Here is a 22305-nt window from a genome sequence, read left to right on the forward strand (position 1 = left end):
TGAAGCAGTCGATCGTCACATCTCAGATATGTTTCCTGGTGAAATGCATAATGATGTAAGGTTTTTTATTATGTCTTTTGATTTTTAATTATTGTGTTGTTGTAAATTGCATTCTTAATTGTGTTTTTTATTTACAGTTATGTTGTAAGCTAAGAGAAATGTGGAAGACTTTCTTCACTTCCTCGATGATAAGAACGGGACGTGTTCTTGTTGATCAGATGCGTGATATGGTTTCTCTTTTGTCAATTGAGTTGAAGAAGCAGCCATGTACCTGCAAGGGAAAGGAGCCTGACACTAAAAATGATGTTGGAGTGGATGCACGCCCAGAAATCATCAGGGGCGTCCGGGTAGTCTCAAGACCACCCAGCCCTGATGCACCTGTTGATGGTACTAACGAGCCTTTCATGGACGAAGATCCTGAACCTGATGATTATTGTATTGAGGAATGTTGTCTTGAGCGTGGGGGGGGCATGTACTCGCAAGCGAAAGGAGCCTGGAACTGAAAATGTTGTTGGAAGTAGTTCTATGGCACAGGAGGATGATGCCTATGCAGACACCGATTCTGATGATTGTCTTGAGCTTAAGGAGCTAAATGGGAAAGAGGATGTTCCTGTAACTGCTTTGCATAGAATGTTGTTTGCTGATGTACTTCAGACTCCTAGGAATTACATTGAAGGGTAACCGTTGGAATTCAATTTTCCATCTATTTTTCATCTTTTTTTTTGTATAGACGGATGTTTATTCCTGTTGTTTTTAACAATTGCAGTAGCGAGAAAATACTTGAAGTTGGTGGAAAGTCTGTCAGCTGGCATAATTTCTACGTTGCTATGAAGGGTGGTGGTTTCATGGATCCTTCTGTTATGGATGCCTTTCTTAAGTGTGTTGACGATTGTCTTGATTTCTTATTTATTCCAAGCTCTTTGGCGGTACGTCATGTGTATATGTTTTAGATTTATCTATTTTTTAACTAAATGTTTTTATGATTTAGTTTTTTAAACATTTTCTTGTTGTTTCTTCCAGCATATTCTTGATGTGGACGAGGCGGACCCTATTCATCTTGCTGCAAGTTTTGCTGAACATGATCTGAAGTACTATGTTTTGGATAGGGAAGAGGCATGTTTGTCATGTTTTGTTTGGCGCTTATTGACATAGGCATCCCAAATGGGCCTGCCGAAGATAGTACCCGGGGTTTACTGAAGGCCCACTACCCGAAGAATAAGAAGATTCGGAAGCCCAAGATATTATTAAGGAAAGCTAGAGTTGTAATAGAAAGTCTTATTCGTAATCTTGCGGGATGAGTTAGAAACCTTCCCGGACTTTGTAACTTGTACAGCACGAATCCCTCGGCTCCACCTCCTATATAAGGGGGAGTCGAGGGACGCAGAGAGGATCGAATCAATGTTTTACTAAACCCTAGTTTCATAATCGTCGAGTACTTTTCGGCTGAAACCTTCGAGATCTACTTGCCCTCTACTTCCAACTAAACCCTAGCCTACAATCCATAGGCATTGACAAGTTAATACCTTATCAATTGGCGCCGTCTGTGGGAACTAGAGGCGTAAGGATCTGATCTCGATGGCACGTTCAAGATCTTCGACATCATCAACTGCAAGCAACGCAATGGATCGAGGTAAACAGATCGCTGCTGGTCCTGTCGATTTTGTTCCTCACCCACCCTCCCATTTGGATGCATATGCATATCTGGCGGAGCCTATGGAGATGACGTTCGGAAGGTTTCGCTTTCGCGTCGAGAAGGAAGGATCGTATCGTGTCGAAATTCCGATTTCGTCGGGATCGTCGGCGGTCGATTCCGATTTTTCAAGCTATACATCGTCAACCGAATCAGGAGAAGAAGAAACTTCGTTGTCACGATACATCAGCATCAGGGCAAGAGAGAAACTCGCCAAGATCTTCAGCGACATGTCGTTTGAGTCATCTGCGGACTCATATATAAGCGATGGCTCAAGCAGTGTCCACAGTTACGACTTCATCGACAAATCTACTACAGTGGGCGAGGTCTTCACCAATCTCAACGATGGTGTCACCAAACCCAACATAGATCTGAACACAAAATATCATCAGATTTATGTCATTGGAGAGCCAAGCAATGACCAAGAGGAAACATCTGAGGCTTTCGACGATCTGGGAAATCCATACGTCGATCCCTCCGATCTGCGACGAGGCCTGGGCAATAAATACGTCGGGCCACAGCCGCGACACAGAGTTCGACTCCCACAAGCAGCGTGGGATAGAGCTGCGAGAGCTATGGATGGATCAGAACCAATGGCCACCACAGCCACGCCAGAGGAATTACAAGCATATCAATATAGGCTCGCACGAGCTGCAAGAGAATTGGAAAAACAGGCAGCTGAGTTAAACAGAAGAAAGGAGGCAGCCGCATCCAAAGGAGAAGGGCAGAGTTGAGTCGATAATCTAGAACTTCGGGTGATAGCCACAGGGAAGCTCGGAACAGAGCAAGATCAAGGTTACAACACATACCCGAAGTAGAAAGAGAGCACCTGGTCCAAAACCTCGACATGTCCTTTATGTCGATAGACACAAGAGGAAACATCATCCCTAAGACACCAGAGGCTGGGTATATGGCGACACATGCTTTTATCCTCGCATCTAAACCACCTCCAGGAGATCCAAGGGAAACATTGTACAACATGGCGATAGCAGGAGTTGGAGCCATGGGAACAGCGTTTGTATCAACACCTCCCGAAGGAACAGCAAGGCAAAATAGTCCACGACCTGCGGCAGCAGCAGCAGCAGCTCCTGAAGGACCAAGTGGAGCAAGAGATACGGCAGCACAAGCAAGGGTCGACAGAGCGCGACAAAGCAGAAGAGAACATCGGCAGTCCCCAGAGTTAAACGACGAGGATATGTGCGGTTTGTCGTGCTTCACGAGGAGAGTGCGAAAAACTCGAGTACCTTCGGGATTCAAGTTGCCTGATAATTTCAAAAAATTCGACGGCCTTCAAGATCCAGAAGATTGGCTAGTTGATTATCTCGAGACGGTGAAACTCACAGGAGGAACCAGAGCAACAGCTATGTAAAGCATCCAGGTGCATTTGAGTGGAGCCGCACGGTCTTGGATAAAGAAACTACCTCCAGGATCTATCGATAGTTGGGAAAGCTTCGAGGACGTGTTCGTCAAGAACTTCAGGTCCACGTGCAAAAAACCTGCGTCATTAGAGGAGTTGAGAGCATGTCGACAAAAGCCAGACGAGCCAATGAGAAAATATATCCAAAGGTGGAACATCATCAAAAACTCGGCAGAAAATATATCTGACGAGAGAGCGATAGATGCGTTTGTCGCAGGAATCAGGCGTGGAGATTTTGTCGAGGACTTGGGAAGGACCAACCCAAAGAGAGTATCCGAGTTAATTGAAATAGAAAACAGATGGGCAGATGGAGAAGATGCTGTCCACAACAAACGGCACAGGTCGCCAGAGGAGGATCGTGGTCGAAATTATCAACCGAGGCGACGATTTCCTCGGCAGTACCCGAACTATGATGCTCCAGGACAAATTTCGGCAGGTTTTCGGGCAAACACAGGAGGAAACGTCAGAGATGATTATCAGAGAAGCAATGAGCAGCGAGGCGATAATAGAGATGATTCTCGAAACAACAGGCAAAATAGCGGACCTAGGTTCCTGAGGCCTTTTGTGTCTCCTGAAGAGATGATGAATGGGCCGTGTCAGATGCACTTTTTCCTCGACAGCAACGGAAAAAGACAGTCAGGACATCTGCAGAAAGATTGTCGCAATTTCCAGGCAATGTTAAGGTGGGCAGAGCACGCTAACGCTCGGGCAGCACAGAGAAATCCTCGAGAACCCAGGAGCGAGATTCACTTGCCACCTCCTCCCGCGATTACAGAAGATAATCGACATCAGCTCAGAATAGCGGCAGCACCTCCACCACCACCTTACGTTGATCCTAACTCCAACGGAGCGGTGTCGATGATTCAGAAGGGAAGGCCATCCAATAGAGCTCAGAAAGTAATCTCACGACAGGTGTTCATGGCAGAAAAAATGCCTCCACCAACAGTCGAGTATCTTAATTGGTCAGGGCAAGATATTGGCTTCACCATAGCAGATCATCCGCAGCAAGTTCCACGACCAGGGCAGTCAGCACTTATCTTACCAGCAGTTATTGCGGGATTTGATGTCTCTCGAGTGTTCATAGATGGCGGCAGCAGCTTAAACCTTATGTATGCAGATACATTGAGGAAGATGAACATATCCCTAGCAAACTTGAAGCCAACAGACACGAGGTTCCATGGTATCACACCGGAGAAACCAAGTTATCCATTGGGGAAGATCAATCTCGACGTTCAGTTTGGAACCCGAGAGAATTATAGAATCGAGAAGCTGGAATTTGAATTTGTGGATTTTCCGTCGCAGTACCACGCTCTGTTGGGATGACCAGCATATGCTAGATTTATGACGGTACCACACTATACATACCTGTTGTGGAGGATGCCTGGACCGAAGGGACCAATCACAGTCAAAGGAAGCTTCGCCTTAGCCGATAAGTGCAATAAGGATTTTCATCGGATATCAGAAACTTTCGGGATGCAAGCTGAGTATTTGGCGTCAAGGAGTATGACTGACTACGACGTGTTGCCAGACGTTGGAAGGCCAAATAAAGAATCAACTTTCAACACCGAGAAAAATTCTAAGGAGGTGCAGATTCACCCGACAGACCCGAAAAAGACGACGTCCATCGCAAACGACATGGACCTCGCATAGGAAAGCGCGCTCGTCGAGTTCCTCCGTGAGAACTGGAAAATCTTCGCATGGTGTCCAGCTGACATGCCAGGAGTACCCAGGGAACTTGCCGAGCACCACCTAAACTTGGATCCACTAGCGAGACCAATCAAACAACCTTTGCGGCGTTTTTCGGAACCAAACCGCAAGGCTATGCTGTCAGAAATCGATCAACTACGAGAAGCTGGTTTTATCAAGGAGTTGCACACAGAAGCCACATGGGTAGCAAATCCTGTGTTGGTGCCGAAGAAAAACACTAAGGTCCTTCGCATGTGCGTCGACTTTACGTGTCTCAATAAACATTGTCCAAAGGATCACTTTCCCCTCCCGAGGATCGATCAAATTATCGACTCCACGGCTGGATGTGAACGTCTTTCCTTCCTGGACGCATATTCTGGTTACAACCAGATCAGATTGAAAGAAGAAGATGAAGTAAAGACAGCGTTCATCACACCTTATGGCGTGTTTTGCTACAGAACAATGCCCTTTGGGCTGAAAAACACGGGAGCAACATATCAGAGGATGATGCAGAAGTGTTTGGCGACACAGATTGGGAAAAACGTGCAAGTATACATCGACGATGTCGTCATAACGTCAAAAAAGGGGGCAACGCTGATCGAGGATCTCAGAGAAACCTTTGACAACCTCGACAAATTCTGCCTCAAGCTGAACCCGACGAAGTGTTCTTTTGGCGTTCCAGCAGGAGAACTTCTGGGGTTTCTAGTTTCAGCAAGAGGGATTGAAGCAAATCCCGACAAAATACAAGCTATCGTAACAATGAGGAAGCCAACAAAGTTGAAAGAAATACAGCAGCTAACTGGGCGAGTCGCAGCTTTGAGCAGGTTCGTCGCCAGGCTGGGAGAAAAAGCGTTACCATTTTACGCTCTGATAAAGCAAGGAGAGAAATTCCAGTGGAACGAAGAGGCCGATAGAGCTTTCGAGGATTTGAAGCGCACAATCTCGACACCACCAATCTTGGTGGCGCCGAAGGAAAAGGAACCTCTCCTGCTGTATATTGCAGCCACGCCCCAAGTGGTAAGCACGGTGCTAGTTGTTGAAAGAGAAGAAGAAGGAAAACTCCATGGAGTGCAAAGGCCAGTATATTTCATCAGTGAAGTTTTATCGCCTTCCAAACAGCGGTACCCGCAGTACCAGAAACTAGCATATGGAGTAATTACAACGGCAAGGAAGTTGCGCCACTATTTTTCGGCACACCCGATAATAGTAGTCAACGAAGCACCTCTTTCAAATATACTGAACAATCCAGAAGCTACAGGGCGTTTCTCCCTTTGGGGAATAGAACTTTCCCCTCGGGACATCACGTATGAAAAAAGAAAGGCAATCAAGTCGCAAGTTCTGCCAGATTTCATTGCAGAGTGGATGGAGCTACAAAACACGGGACCCCTAGATTTGTCGAGAACTTGGACCATGAACTTCGATGGGTCCAAGAGAGCAGAAGGAGCTGGTGCAGGAGTAGTACTTATATCACCTGAAGGCGACAAATTGAAGTACGTCCTTCGGATGACGTTCTCTAACGCATCCAACAATGAAGCAGAATATGAAGCCCTCATACACGGGATGAAGATGGCGAAAGCTTGCGGTGCAACTCGACTAAAAATCTTTGGCGACTCACAATTGGTGGCTCAGCAAGTTATGAACCAATGTGACGCAGTCAATGATAGCATGATGGCATACAAGGAGGTGTACAATGAGCTTGAGAAGCTGTTTGATGGGTGTGAGGTAAATCACATCAGTAGATTGAGCAATGATGAAGCCGACGTTCTCGCAAACATCGGATCGCAGTGCCTCCCAATCCCGCCAGGAGTATTTTGGGAAGAAATAGCGGAGAGATCCACGAAGCCGAAAAAGGTGCAGAAAAAAGCAAAGGAAGAAAAAACTTCGGCGCCCCTCAAAGAAACCACGGAGGATGAAGAGGACCAAGAACTTGTGATGATGGTAGAAATTCCTTGGATGCAAGTGTATATATCATATATCCTCAGGAAAGAAATACCCGACGATCCAGTTGAGGCCAGGCGAATTATTCGACAATCCAAAGCTTTCACAGTGATCAAGGGGGAGTTATACAAGCGAAGTATTTCAGGCGTTCTGCAAAGGTGTGTCACACCCGAGGAAGGAAGAATAATTCTAAAGGATGTACACGAAGGAATATGTGGCCACCACGCAAGTAGTTGAGCTATTGCAGCCAAAGTCTTTCGGGCAGGATTCTATTGGTTGACAGCAATCGAGGATGCCAAGGAAATAGTAAGAACCTGCGACGCGTGTCAAAGATTTGCCGCAAAACCTCACTCTCCAGCGGCAGAATTAACACCAATACCATTGTCGTGGCCCTTTGCCCAATGGGGACTTGATATGGTGGGCAAGTTGCACAAAGCTTCACCAGGAGGGTATGAGTACTTGCTGGTCGCTGTCGACAAATTCACCAAGTGGGTAGAAGCGAAGCCAATAAATTCACCAGATGCAGCATCGGCAATAAAGTTTGTGAAAGGCCTCGTTTTTCGGTTTGGAGTGCCTCATAGCATTGTCACAGATAATGGTTCAAACTTCACATCCAAGGAATTCAAGGAATACTGCGCAGAAGTAGGCATTAAATTGCACTTTGCGTCAGTTGGGCACCCGCAAACTAACGGACAAGTCGAGAAAGCCAATGGAATCATCTGCAACGGCCTCAAAAAGCGCCTGCTAGGACCGCTTGAAAAAGCTCGACATACTTGGCCAGAGGAACTGCCAAGTGTTTTGTGGAGCATCCGAACAACACCAAATACGGCGACACAAGAAACTCCGTTTTTTCTCATCCACGGAGCCGAAGCAGTACTACCAATTGAAGTAGAGCATGATTCTCCAAGAGTAACAGAGTATGACGAAGAAACATCACAAAGAGCTCGGGAGGATGATATGGATGCACTCGACGAAGCTCGAGATGAAGTACTTTCACGAGTCACCAAATACCAGCAAGACCTCAAAAACTACCACAGTCGACGGTTAAGGCCAAGGTCTTTTCAGGTCGGGGATTTGGTCTTGCGGTTAAATCAAAAAAGTACTGAGAAGCTCGAATCACCATGGCTAGGTCCTTATGTCGTCACGGAAGTCATCGACGGAGGAGCATACAGGATCAAGGACAAGAAGACGGGGGCTCCCGAGAAAAACCCCTGGAACGTGGCGCAGCTCAGGCGGTTCTACGCCTAGAGTCGAAATATAGTCCTTCTCTGTAAAAATACAATGTACTGAAACGCCCGCGAGTTTTCAGACGCACTCTTTTCCTTTTCAGGGCACAGAGTGGGGCCGGAAAGGTTTTTAATGAGGCGGGCTCGCGGTGCTGCAATATAATAAAGATAGTGGAGATATATTTCTTATTCTTCGATATGCTCGGGGGCTCAACGCCTTCAAGTTACAAAATACGTCCAATATAGATAAACTAGTCTTACCGAAATATTTCGCCTTGGTACACTAATACCTCGCCAAATATAACATCGGAAGCCAACAAGTTATAAATATAGCATACTCATTGATTTGGTATAAAAACCTCGCAGCGAAAATATAGAACTTCGACACTAAGATACTCAGGGGCTTGCAACTTGTTTGAGGAAAAAATAAAAGATATCTTCTTACGACAAGAGGAAAAATCTTCGAGATGGAAAAAATAGTACAAACTCTAGCCAGAAGGCTCGGGGGCTACTTTGGAAAAAAGGAAAAGATCCAGAATGACAAGATAGAAATGGCGTGAGCCTATGACCAAATACAAATATTTGTTCATAGCCTCGGGGGCTACTCCCATCGGGAGCGCTGTTCGCGCACCCGAGAAATTATAAAACTTCGGGAGATAAAAGAAGATATAACGGCATAAGGCGTGGAGCCTACACCCAAGTACAAGTCCTTGGCTGTAGCCTCGGGGGCTACTCCCATCGGGAGCGCTGCTCGCGTGCCCGATGAAATTATAAAAAAGAAAGAGAAAAAGAAAGATAGAAGAGTAAAAAAGTATATTTCGAGTTATAATTAACTCTACATATACTCCCATCGGGAGGGCAATATAAGTCATTTTTGACTCGATAAAATGTGCCATTCCAACAGCCGAAAAAGCACTCGACAATATATTCTCAGAACGCCGAAGTTGCGATCAATTTCTGAATGCCGCAAATTTGCGAAGGTAAGACCCCAGATCCGTTCTGCTGGGCGTGGCATCGCTGAAGACTGCGCTCTGCTACTTTTATCCGTATCAACAGATACGAAGAAAAATCCTAACGGACGCGTTAGGTACCCGATAAATTTTACTGGGACTCGACAGAATGGTAAGACCTTAAGCGGCACCTGTCGAAGTTTACACCAGTATCCCGAGATCATGTCCTGGGACGTGATCTTGAAGTAGGTTTTTGCGGATTGCCAATAGAGCAGTTAACTAGTACCTGATCCGTCAGATGAACTAGCCCCAACTACCATTATCCCTGTACAATATAGAAGTTTATGAGAAGAAATATAGAAAAAGTTGAAGCTGTCGAATAAAAATAAACAGTGGAGATTTTCCTTAACTCTGCGATTCAAGCAAAATCTCGGGGGCTACTGACATAGGCATCCCAAATGGGCCTGCCGAAGATAGTACCCGGGGTTTACTGAAGGCCCACTACCTTTAGAATAAGAAGATTCGGAAGCCCAAGATATTATTAAGGAAAGCTAGAGTTGTAATAGAAAGTCTTATTCGTAATCTTGCGGGGTGAGTTAGAAACCTTCCCGGACTTTGTAACTTGTACAGCACGAATCCCTCGGCTCCACCTCCTATATAAGGGGGAGTCGAGGGACGCAGAGAGGATTGAATCATTGTTTTACTAAACCCTAGTTTCATAATCGTCGAGTACTTTTCGGTTGAAACCTTCGAGATCTACTTGCCCTCTACTTCCAACTAAACCCTAGCCTACAATCCATAGGCATTGACAAGTTAATACCTTGTCACTTATATTATTTCTATTACAAGTATTGTGGATGCTTTCTTATTTCTCGTGGGATTGTTTATTTTCAAACAGGTCTACATTGCTTGTTGCGATTACAGCCATTGGTGGGTTATCTTTGTCGACATCCATTTTAGGAAATATAGAGTGTCTAGCTCACTGAAGTTGACTGAATCTCAGATGGCTTCTACTGAAAGAATTGTATGGTTTTCGTTGCAATCTAGCTAATCAAATAATTATTTACACATGACAACAATAACTTTTATTTTTTATTCTTCCAGTGCAAATCATTCAAGAAACTTTACAGTCATCCTCATGGTGTTGAGGGATTAAATATCTCATCGTTCAAGATAAAAGTTTGCGGCACCCCTTCTTGTTCAGAGTAATCATCTTTTCTTAATGTGAACTATGATTTTATATTGTTTACTGTGTTTGGATTTAGTTGTTTCTTTCTTTCTGACCATTAGGAAAAGCGCGAGGCGTGACTGTGGTATCTATGCAATGAGGTTCATTTGGATATTCAAGGCTAATTTTTACCCAAATGTATTCAAGGTAGGTAATGTGTTGTGTTCATACTTTTATTCAATAGTATATAAGGCAGGTTTTTAGTTATTGTTCACTGTATAATAGTACATGTTAATGGTTCTTTTTAGTACTTGTGCATCCTTCTTTTTAGTAGTTGTGAACTTTTTCGTTCGGCGCTTGTGCATTCTGAATTTTTGTGCATTTTTCGTTTAAGATAACTAATCATTGTGTTGTTTCGTGTTTTTCAGGCTGACATCGAAAGTTTTCGACAGTTCTTCACCGGAATGATGCTCACTTATGATTCTCCTGATTATTTGGCAAGTTTCGTACGCGAACAGATCGAAGAATTCGAAAGTAAGTACTGTTTTTTAATGGTTAACCTTTATTCACCAGTGAAGTCAATGAAGTGAACTTGATTGTACAAAAATAAGTATATAAGAACATTACATATCCATTTCCATTTTCTGTATCCATATCCATTTCCTGTATCATATATTCTAAATATTTCTGTGGCCTCCTCCTTGATTGATTCCTACTTTTGTTGCTCTCCTTTTGATATCCTTTGTTCATTGTCGACCTCTGCAAAATAAACAGATTTTAAATTTGTGTTTAGCATGTCGGAAAAAGCAGATTATTTGCATCAGTAGGTTTTCATCACTGACAAAAGTAACTTCATGGGCACACTTACCTTGTTAATATGTTTCTTGTACCAAATACTAGATATTCCATGTTGCATCTTATTCTTCCGTTGTGGTAGTACATACCGTACGTGTTTCCTGGTTGTGTTGTTCTTTCTGTTGTGTTACTATCGTTATTTCTGTGTGTGTTGCTTGATTGATCATGTGCTGTATTGCTTGTATATCTCTGCTGTGATGCTGCTTTCGCCTGCTGCTTCTTTGCTTGTCTTCTTGCCTATGCTGTCTCTGCTGCAATTTGTGCTTTCAGTGCTTCACATCCTGTTCTGTTGTGTCATGATGTTTTGCAGTGTTCGCATTTTATTTGTCTAGTTTTTTGTCTTTTTTCTGAACCTGGCATCATTCTGTCTCCTCTTTTTGTTCCTCTTCCGTCGGACATTGGTGGGTCACGTAATGTTTCGTTGCTACCTGTTTCTTCATCGTGTAGTTTTTTAGCTCCTTCATCTTCTCTTATTGCTGCCAGCACTTTTGTTTCCATATCACGCATACACTGAATCATGACATTATATGCTTTGTCATTTGGGCACACTTTGTTGCAAAGTTCTGCCATATGGCTCATCACACCGGCAAACTTTAGTGTTTCGTCTCCGCAAGAAGCATCTGCTACATTTCCTAATGTTGCGAGTTCCATGTCTATGTCTTTTCTCCATCTTTTAATCACAAAACTCTCTGGCAAATCATTGATCTCCATGTGAACCATTGCTTTTATTACATGGCAGCAATGTATACCATCCCTCTGCATCTTTTTGCAGGAACACATGAAGTTCTTTTTTTCATCGTCAAATGTGACGTCAAACAACTCCCTTTTGAATTCCATGTGGTTGTAGAATTTCACTATTCTTTTCAGCCGCAGGTGGCGACCAGGTTCAAGTGATCCATCTACCTTGAATGCCGTGTTGTTTGTGATCTCGATCTGGAACTTCTCGAATATTTCATGTGTGAATTGTTCAAGAGCTTGCTTCTCAAACGGATGTCTTGTTACTAGTTTTGCTGTTTTCAGTGTTGATGTGAGCTTCTTCTTGTCCAGGGCAGATAAGCACTTGTCTTGTATGACCTCATATTGCTCAAGGAACATTGTTATTGTGTCTGTGTGCTGGCTATAGCATTTCCACATGTTATTTGTGCTCTCGCTCCTTCCTGTGCTTGATGAGAATGGGTAAAATTTGTCCATGAAGTACGCTAGTACCCACCTGTGTCTTATCCTGAATAACTTGCTTAGGTGTTTTTCTCCGCCAGCATTGTAATCCTTTATCACTTTATTCCATCCCATTTCGAACTCATCTGGTGTGAATGCGTTCTTTGCAATGTACATTAGCAGTTCCGACAGTCCTAAGTTTTTTGCAAAGAAGGTGCTCTCTTTCTGACTCATCTTGGTCACGATGTGGTAGTAGCAGTTCCTGTGGGTTGTAGACTTTAGAACTGTTTGTATTGCTTTCTTCATTGCTTTGTCCTGGTCTGTTATTATTGTCTTTGGTTCTTTTCCACCCATGGCCTGAACAAATGTTTCCATAACCCATATAAATGTTTCTGTTGTTTGATCCTTGAGTAGAGCAACGGCAAACAGTACTGTGGAGCCGTGATTGTTCACCCCAACTATAGGAACAAATGGTAATCCATACTTATTTGTGCTGAAAGTTGTGTCGAAAGATATATAGTCACCGAACAGCTTGTAGTTCATTACGCACATTGCGTCCATCCAAAACAGGCTGCGAACTCTTTTTTCGCTGTCTATTTCCATGGCATGATAGAAGCCAGGTACTATTTTCTTGAGTGTCTTGAAGCGTTCCAGGCACTTCTAGATGTCATGGTCCTTCTCTATTTGTTGTTGTTGACTCTTTATGTTGCTTAGATCAACAGCATCGAAGGGTATTCCACGGAATTTCCCTCTGATCGACCGAAAGATTAACATCATCTTCCTTGGTGGCAGACGTCCCATCTGTAGTAGATGAATTAATCTCCTGTCGAGATCAGTCATCCTTTTGTGACAGTGTGCAAACCTAATTAGATAGTCTGTTGGTTCCAGCGGGTGGTTGTGTTCTAAGTTAACCTTCTTGATGTACCAGTATCCATCAAATTGTCTTACAATTATGTGTGCTTTACAGCTAGTCTTCAGTAGTATATTTGTTCTCCTCTGCGACGATGGTTCGGCATCTGTGTTTGTGCATCCTTCCTTGTTACATGCGAACATTTGCATGTAGATTTCTCCGTTTTTTCCTGATCTCTTGCTGCTGAACTTCTTCACTGCAAATCCTTCCTTTCTTGCATACAGAGCGTATCTATAGAATGCATCGTCTCTTGTTTTGAAACGGGCACCTTCCTTTGGTATAGCTGCACTCATAATCTCTTCAACTACTGGGTAGTCATCTGTGCTGAACATATTGTCCATTTCCTCTTCCATCTTTGTTGGAGGATCTAGATTTATTTCTGGATCATCATCCTTCAGTTCTTCTTTAGTTTCTTGCTTAGAAGCTTGTTCCTCCGAGGGCGAGTTTGATTCTCCTGTGCTGTGTTTCTGCGATGATGAATAAGCTTCCTTTTGATTTGTTTCCTTTGAGGCACTTGTTTCTTCGTCGGTACTTCCCATTCCTCTGCATTCCTGAAATCATAACATTCATATTGTGCATCAGTTTTGGAAGATGGTGTTCCAGATGTTTAGATATTTTAATGTTTATTTCCACATATAACAAAGTGTGCACTGTTTTTGAAATCGAAAGTAATTACCTGATGATCGATGATTTTATTTCCCGATGTTTCTGTACATGTGTATGCTTCATATGTTTCCTGTAAATTAAAGGCATACAATTAATTTTTTTAATTCATTATTTTAAATGTAATTGGTAATTATAATACATACATGTAGCTACTACCTTTGTATTGCTTGTTGTGCTATCACTGGAGTTGTTGTTGGCTGTAGCAAACTTCATTTCCTGCAAATAAGTAAATCAAGTAAACTTTGCGTTAGATTCATGGTTTACTGATGTCTCTCCAAAATGCATAATCATTATATAATTCTTGAATTGTACCTTGATAATTTTTTCTGGTATTGGTTGCATGTGTGTTTTCCTGTCATTCTGTTTGTCTGGTATACCATAGCTGCTGCTTGGTCCTGTATGTTGTTTCATTCTTGTCTGGTCGCTGTATACCTCCTGTAAATTGGATATAAATTTAATTTTGCCAGGCTATTTTTTAATCACAGATACTTTTCTGGCCATTGCGAGAATTGATGATTAACTGTAATCTACATGCCTTATTTTCTTTGTTTTGTTGAGATTGTTGTCGGGAGGCTTTGTGCTTGTCTACTAGCTTGATCTGTGTGTGGTTGTTGTCGTCAGACATATCATCGTCCTCGATTTCTTTGAATAAACCCTGAGAAATGGATAAATAATTACCAGGATTTATCCTAAAAGTTTTTTTGATTTTGTACTTTGCTTCTATAAGCTTTGTTACTTACCTCATAACTTGATGAGTTTCTTTGCATGTATTTTTCTCATTTGGTGCCGAGCTGCTTCGGCTGCTTGTATTCTTGACACATAATTATGCTTTCCTGATTCTTCGTGATGCTTTTGTTTCACATTGTTGCCATCAGCATCCTGTAAGAAGATTGATAGTCAATAATACTACTATCTCAGAAAATAATCAATTTTAAGTATATTTGTTAAATTGATTCAATAGAATCTAGTTGTGAATTTTCATTGCCATGTCTAGTAATTAATTTTACCAACCTTCATTGTGAACTTTTGCGATTGATTTGATTTGATGTTGCTTGCAAGCAGGGAAGGATGCTCTCTTGGACAAGCGTAGGAGGGCGCATACTGATTGATTTTCTCAGAGGTTAGCAGATTTTTTCCCTTCATCTCTCTATCCAATTCCATTGTTGAGCTGTTGCTGGAAGCTTCTTCCTTCTTTACTTTTATTAGAGATCGTTTGAGGTGAGCACACTGCACTCTGTACTGTGACTCAGCTTGTTTAAGTTTATTTTGTTGCATTTTCTCCCTTTTATTCCTCCACGTGTGTATTCTTGCCTGAAAAACAATGAATATAATTTTTTTTTGTACATGCATATAAAAAACAAAGAAAAATAGTTTATGTTGTGTACATTTTAAATAAAGATGTATGATAACATTACAAAATAAACCACAAAAAAGTCATATTATAGGCACAATACTAGTAGTTATGTACCTGTTGACATGAGGAAGCTATTATTGCCTAGAACTGTTTCTAATGCTTCTTAGTGCTATGGGTTATTACTTCTTGAACAACGTAGGCATGGTAATACTGTTGCTTTTGTTTGACAGCATGGAAATTGTTTTTCCTCGCAATTGTTACTAGTACTTCTTTGATATGAATAGTTAGTGTTTCCTGATCATTATATGCACAAGACTGGTAGTTCTGTATTTGCTAGACTCGTTAGTCTGTTTTCACCATGCATTGTTACTAGTACTTGTTAGTATGGTGATTTAGTACTTCCTGATATCACAAAGTTTAGCAATATAACGTAACGGGGAGGTGCTTGTAAGTAGAGTAGATTTCGGTAAGTTTTACCATTTTTGCAACTTTTGCCATCTGTTCTGCATTTAGTGGTATCTTTACTCCAGGTGGCAGCTTGTTCAACCACATTATTGGTTGTTCTCCATCCTTGTTCTGTTGTGCCCATGCTTCGTCCATTTTCTCTGATGTCTCTCTCTTTTTTTTTTCTCCAGCTCTGCATGAGTATGAAGTGTTGAAGTCCATAACTATGAAGAGCAAGCGTGGAAGGTTGAGAAGTTTGACTGCTACTTTTGAAAAAGTATTCAGAAGCAAATGTGCAAGTTTGAATTTACGACTACTTTTGATGAGTACCCAGTATTTGAACTTATTTAGTGCCACCTGTTTGAGTGGTTAGTCTGTGACTCTTTAGATTCCAGAACCAATGAAAAGGAAACCTGGTGAATTTACCTATGTGGATATTCCTGTCTGATGTACTGTGCACGTTGCCTAATTCTCTCACCCCTTGTTTGTTCCCTTGCGTTGTTGTTGTTCGTCCTGCACGTTCGAATTTTGAATCGTTGGAAAAAAATAGATCGAAAATTGCGATTGACTGAAGTACATGTTAGTCGTTGATGGGGTTTCAGATGTCAAACGAGAAAAATCGGGGTAGGGAATACTACGTTTGAAATCTTCGAATCTGGAATCTAGATGTTTACCTTGAGCTTGTGATCGTTCATCTTCCTTCGTCTTCCTTGGTGGCTCCGTCGTTCCTCTCGTCTGGATCTTGATTTGAATTTTGAATCTGCTGGAGAGAGAGAAAGGGATGGAAAGCGTGATCCTGATGGGTCCACCAAAAGTGGAGGATTAGTTAAGATATCTACCTCCGATATATTTTCTTCACTTGTATGCGTGGGCCAGCTTATGTCATTAAATGGGAGATGATGTTTCAGTATGACATGTGGGTCCTCCTTCTATCTGGTGATTCCTTTTCTGCGTGGATGACATGTGGGACTGTGGATGGGAGGACTGATTCTATTTCACTTTTCCCAATTTTTCTTCTGTGTCATCCCCGTAATTCTTGCTGCGATCCGGCACTCACTGATCCGTGAGTTATCTTCTTTCTCTCTCTTGCCCTACTCGTACGCTTGCGGCAACATCTCCAGATCTGTTTTCTGAAACCTCTCGTCTGATTTTTCTCCAGATCTGTTATCGTATGATTTTTTCCTTCAAGTGTTGAGTGTGGGCGGCGGGTTCTCAATAAAGTGCCCCGTTGATTTTTCGGCTTGTTCTTTGTGTTCTCGTTGTTTTCTCCTAGTTACGTTCTTCAATGAGTGACGAAGTTGATGTTCCTCGTGATGGTGAAGATGGGGACACCCCTGAATTGTCTGAGACGCAATCTTTTTCAGTTGATGGTACTGAATTGGTGACCCAGGAATTCATGGTGCGTGAACAGCTTGAGCAGGAGAGGATGAGGACGGAGAATAAAGTATCTGCAGCTAATGAAAAATTTGAAGAGCACAGATTGAGGAAATCTTGGTTAGTTTAGATTGTTTTTGATTCCTATTTGTTTGTTCTTGCTTCTGTTTTATTTTGATGTCATGATCATGTGTTTATGTGTTATTGTTTTATGTTTTCCAGTTCTCGATCTATGCCTGTTGGTTCATCAGAATTTAGTACAAAATTTAGCCTTCCAAAATTCAATGCTGTTTGCAAGTCCCTTAGCCCCAAACAAAGGGGTTATGTTGCTGATATAGGTCAAGAATCTCTCCTTGACCTTCGTCTTGAAGAGTTACCAAGGGCATTTGTTTCCTGGATTGTCAGCAACTACAATGCATCACAGAGGATGTTTGTCTTCAAAAGTGGGTTTGAGTTTCCTTTCAATGCATTGTGTGTCCACAAAGTGTTAGGAATACCTATTGGTGGATGGCGCATCCCAGTCAAGTGTAGTGATGAATTCAGGAATGTTGTCAGGAGTCGGTCATGTTGTGAAGGCACTACCCCAACTATAAATGAGTTAATGAATTTGTTGTCTTCTGACATGGAAGAGAATGAGTTCAAAACATATTGGATGATGTTCAGTGTTAGTGCATACCTCTGTCCAACGACTTATGAGTGTGCCAGTCCTGACTATCTTTCAGCACTTGAGGGTCCGTCTGAGGAAATCCGCTCGTATGATTGGTCTTCAGCAGTGTTTCATAAACTTTCAGTTTCGATGAAAACATTCGTTGATTGTGGTCTACAAGGTGCCCTTTGTGGTTGCTTGGTAGTTCCTTTGGTCAGTAATGCCTTTAGTTTGTCATCAGCTGCTGTTGTTATATTATTGATTAATTTTATTTGAGTGCCTGAATTTTTTTATTGTTGTTCTCTGTAGATGACTTACTTAGAATATCTTGATATACAAGTCAAGGAGCTTGCTAGTGTTGTTCCAAGAATTAGTGTGTGGGATTCAGAAACGGTTAGTCAATTTGAAAAGCTTGACTTGGTTTGTGCGGAGGATGGAACCTATGGCAATATACCGGTTAGTGTGTTTCTTTATATTATGATGAGCAATACCTGATTTAAAATTTTATGTTTATGTGTTGTCTCTAAACTGTGTTTTTTTATTTTTCTTTGTGTGTGTTATAATTAGTTGAAGGATGTGAGACGAACTCCGTTTCATCAGAGTGTTTCTTCAGCTTTCTGTATTGGAGATCTGCATCCCGGTCTTGAGACGTTTCTTTGCTCCTTTGTGAAGCCTGCATTGCATCCGTTGGTACGTTTATTGTGATGTTTTGTTTTAATTGACATTTATGTGCACTGTAGTGCAATGTTTTATAGTTTGAACCAGCTGTCTGCAATTAGTATCTTCTTGTTATATGATTTTGTTTTTTGATTTTACAACAGGCTGTTGATGACCTGAGAGAAATTCAGCAGGGCTTGTACAATGAAATATTCTCTGCAATCCAGCCAATCATCAACAATAAGATTGCTAATGTTTTGCAGCTTGCAAGCCACTATAATGAACGGAGATTTTGCGCATCTGAAGACAAACAGGGTGGTTCTTCTTCAAGGCCATGGTTCAGTAATATGGCCAATTTTCTGGGTATACTCAATGATTTTGACCATATATACCGGTCGAACGGAATTGGTGATAGCCCATCTGTTGTTAGATCTGAATCAAAACAGGAAGGCTCCGTATTGAAGGACCAAACGTACAGCTTGCCAGAAAGCCAGAACAGGAATCAGGGTATTGCTACTAATGCTGGTATGTGCGATGACATGTGGCGTGAGCAAATTATGCCGATTAGTCAGAATGTTTATAAACAGATTAGGTTGCTTCAACAGCTTATACCTATTAATTGCAAATACACACCTAATGCATTGTATAAGGAGTATCTGTTGAATCTCGAAGCGTATCTTGATCGCGTCGTGGAGGATCTTCCATCAATACTCCCATCCGAAGGAGCATTGGACTTTCTTGTCCAGAAAGGAGCTGTTTGCAGCTGTTGTGGACTTTTGAATTGTCCTCTTGCTTGTGAAACTTGTAACTGCTCAGTTGCCGGAGATACTGATAAGAGCGCACCTGGTGAGAGGTTAAACATGCTATCTGGGACCACGATGAAGGTGAATGACAATGTTAGTCAAGCTGATGAAGCTGTCCTTGGTAAGATTGAGGTTGCTTTTCCTGATTCCACTAGCAAAGGCAGTGGCTCAGCTGCGTGTTGTTCAGGTTCTACTACGAAACCCTGCAAGGTAGACTCTTTGGCTTGTGTTACAGCGGATGGAGTAGAATGCAAAGATGGCTCATCTGGTAATTCTAACGATCCAATAGTTGAAGTTAAAGAAACTGGCAATAAACTGGGAGTCGGAACTCAATCTCATTGCACCACAGGTGCAGAACCTCCAAACAATCCCACTGCTTTTGCTGATGAGCATGCTAAGGTTTCCACTTCTAATAATACAGTTACTAGTCGTGAAGATTCTCTTCCACTCCCTCCTTCGAAGAGAAATTCTTCTCAGTCCCTTGGCTTCCAGCATGAGTCGTCTGCGAAGAAACAAAAGATGTCTGTGCTGGAGGAAATTAGCTCAAAGGTGGCAAGTGAAGCAGACCAGACAAGTTATAGGGTTCCATGTGACCCGTTGGATGAACCTTCAGCTTGGGAAGAAATAGAAAAGATTGAGAGGGCGAAAAAGCTTTCAATGAAGAAATTTTCATATTCCTCGTCCTCCGATGTCTTGTTGCCTGAACATTTGGTCCCTGTTGGAAGTGTTTGTGTGCCATCCAGTACTCAACGCCAGTATCTAGACGGAGGCCCTGGTATGTCGCAGCCCTGTCAACCAGGAATGTCATCAGGTTATCAGGGCATTCTCCGTGATCGAAATGCAAAAACATTCCATGGAGGGCCAAGGACTGTTAATTTCGCAGACCCTCCTGCCTCCCAAGTTATTAACATTGATGGTTTGCACCTGTCAAATTATTCTTCTATGCAAGGAGTAAACACTGGGTTTGCTGGTTATAGACATGGGAGATCTATTCCTTATGAAGGGTCTTCTCTTCAGAGCTCTTACAGCACTGGTCATAACAGCTCTTACAACACGCTTGGACAGCAAACTTTTCAGAGCTCTCAAAGTGCAGGACTGTATAATAGTAGCCAACATGATGATGAAGACGTGGGTGGGAACGCTGATTATGTGGCTCCTCCCTTTCCGGAATTCATGATTCGATCCCCACATGTTCGTGCTACACCGCAGTATCATCAAAGCAATTATGGTCAACAGCAGGTACGATTTAACACGAGCATGTCACAAGGCACAGATAATAGAGGATCAACAACACGGCTTTCACAAAGTCAAACTTTGCATCATGGAAATCATCGCCCCTTTCTGTCAATTAGAGATTCGACACAGGCTGAGATTGATATGATGGAGTGGGTTCGAAAGTATTTACCAGCGCAATTCGGAAGAAGGTATCCTACTATTTTATGTTCCTTGTTTTTCCATTTTATTTTATCATTTTAAATAAACTTTTGCTGTGTTGTGGTTTTGTTTCGTTGTGCAGCCCAAGGATTGTTGAAACAAGGGGAAGATGGGCTACTCACAGAAATTTTGGTTTATCAATGCAACCTGGTGGTTACGTTCATGACTATGTTATGAATGTATTTGCTGCCACTGTAATGGAAGAGCAGTATGAGAACAGTGTCTTCCTTAATCAACGGCATCCCCAGTGCCTAAAGTACATAATGTACAGTGAGAGTGTAGTAAGTTTTTTCTATTTCTTTTTTGCTTATTAAATATGGATTTTTTTTCTATTTTTTTTCATTGGTAATTGTTTGGCAGAATGATAAAATGTGATTTTTTTTATTTCCTCTCTACTTTACTAGAGGGCTTTCAGGGAATTGGGTGCTGATCCAAATGCACTGAAGAATTACATTATGGAGCCTAATTTACCCTGCAGGATATATAACTTTGATGTTGTGAGTATTTTGTTTTGTATGATATTTGTTTCTTTAAGATATACATTGTCAAGTATGCCAAAGTTTACCTTTGATGTTTTATAATTGAATTTGTGTTCAACTGCTATTTTAACTCTTTTGCAACTATTTTATTTTCTTGTTATGTTTAAAATTACCTTTGTGCTTTGAAGTTTTATTTTGGGTCTACTTTTAAGATTTGGTTGTTTTTCAGGTAATTCTTCCTGTTAGAGACCATCACTTCTGGATTGTGGTTGTCGCTAATTTCATCCGACAGCGGTTTGAGACATATTGTCCTTATTATGATGCTACTGTAGCAGAAAGTATTGCAAATACTGTTATTGATAACTTCGGGAAGGCTTATAGAGCAGCATATTACTCTGAGCGTTATGATATTTATAACTTTGAGGTGGTGCCTGCCCAAATCGTTTCTGAAAACCTCAATGAGTGAGTAAATTTTTAATAGATTACATTTATTAGTGTGTTTCAATGTGTGTTTGTTTTGTTCTCTGGTAATTCATATAGTCACATTTTCTTGTTATTACTCATACTGTTTTTAGGAATGACTCTGGACCTCAAGCCATGAAAATAATTCTTCAGCATTGCGGTGGTTTCCAGCATAAAATAAGAGAAGTAAGTCTTTGTCTATGTTTTTGCTGGCATGTGTAATTGTAGGTTAGTATATAATTTTCATTTGTTAAATGCAGAATGATGTTATCAAGCTGCGTGAGCAACTGGCGTTCTATATGCTAGCTTTCCAAGGTAATACAAAGAAAATGTCTGAAGTCGTTGATATCATGAGAAAGCATTCGAGACGGTGAATGTTGTTTGAAAAGGAGGTACAAAACCGTTCGGAAAGAAACATGTCTCTCTGTTTGTATACCGATATTACCATTGATTCTCCGTTATGGTTGTATCTATATTTTAGTTGGTGCTTTAACTATTTGTAACAGAACCCAAGAATCTCGTGTTTTGTACTGTGTCGGCTTGTATTGAATATCCGTGGCTTCCCTTTTCTGGCATATATTTGTATGTACTCGTACTCTTATGCCTTACGTACTTGATATTTTAGTCCTGATGTACTTATACGTTTATTGTGTATGTGAGACAGTCACTACTCCTTTCTATGTAACCTCAATTTATGTAGATGTTCTTGTCTCGTGTTTGCAGTTGGAATCCTTGGACCATGCATGGTTTCCTTTTCTTGTTTTTATTTTGGTTGTATTTGTACTCTTGAATAATATGTACTTAGGACCTTCGTGTTGTTGTACTGACGCCTGTACCTTCATGCACCCATCACCGCTGTACGCAACACGCCTTGCACCTCTACCTTCTTGCAGAACCCACAGTTTGCAGATAAAAATAGAGAAACAGTCATGTACTGCACTTGCCTTCTAAGCTGTACTCGTGCGCCTTTCACCACTGTAGTCGACCCAGC

General features: G+C 41.8%; 1 protein-coding gene across 1 annotated transcript; it reads right to left on the bottom strand.

Moving 5' to 3' along the window:
- Positions 1-11224: 11224 nt before the first annotated feature.
- LOC127337157 (protein FAR-RED IMPAIRED RESPONSE 1-like) lies at positions 11225-12637 on the bottom strand. The gene has a single exon (XM_051364066.1). The coding sequence runs from the start codon at positions 12635-12637 to the stop codon at positions 11225-11227; it is 1413 nt and encodes a 470-aa protein (XP_051220026.1).
- Between the last annotated feature and the right edge of the window lie 9668 nt (positions 12638-22305).

The sequence above is a fragment of the Lolium perenne genome, chromosome 1, assembly GCF_019359855.2.
Source record: "Lolium perenne isolate Kyuss_39 chromosome 1, Kyuss_2.0, whole genome shotgun sequence".
Classification (NCBI taxonomy): domain Eukaryota; kingdom Viridiplantae; phylum Streptophyta; class Magnoliopsida; order Poales; family Poaceae; genus Lolium; species Lolium perenne.

Bases quoted from the DNA above. Each gene is read 5' to 3' on its own strand.
- LOC127337157 (XM_051364066.1), bottom strand. From the start codon at position 12,637: ATGTGCGTAATGAACTACAAGCTGTTCGGTGACTATATATCTTTCGAC.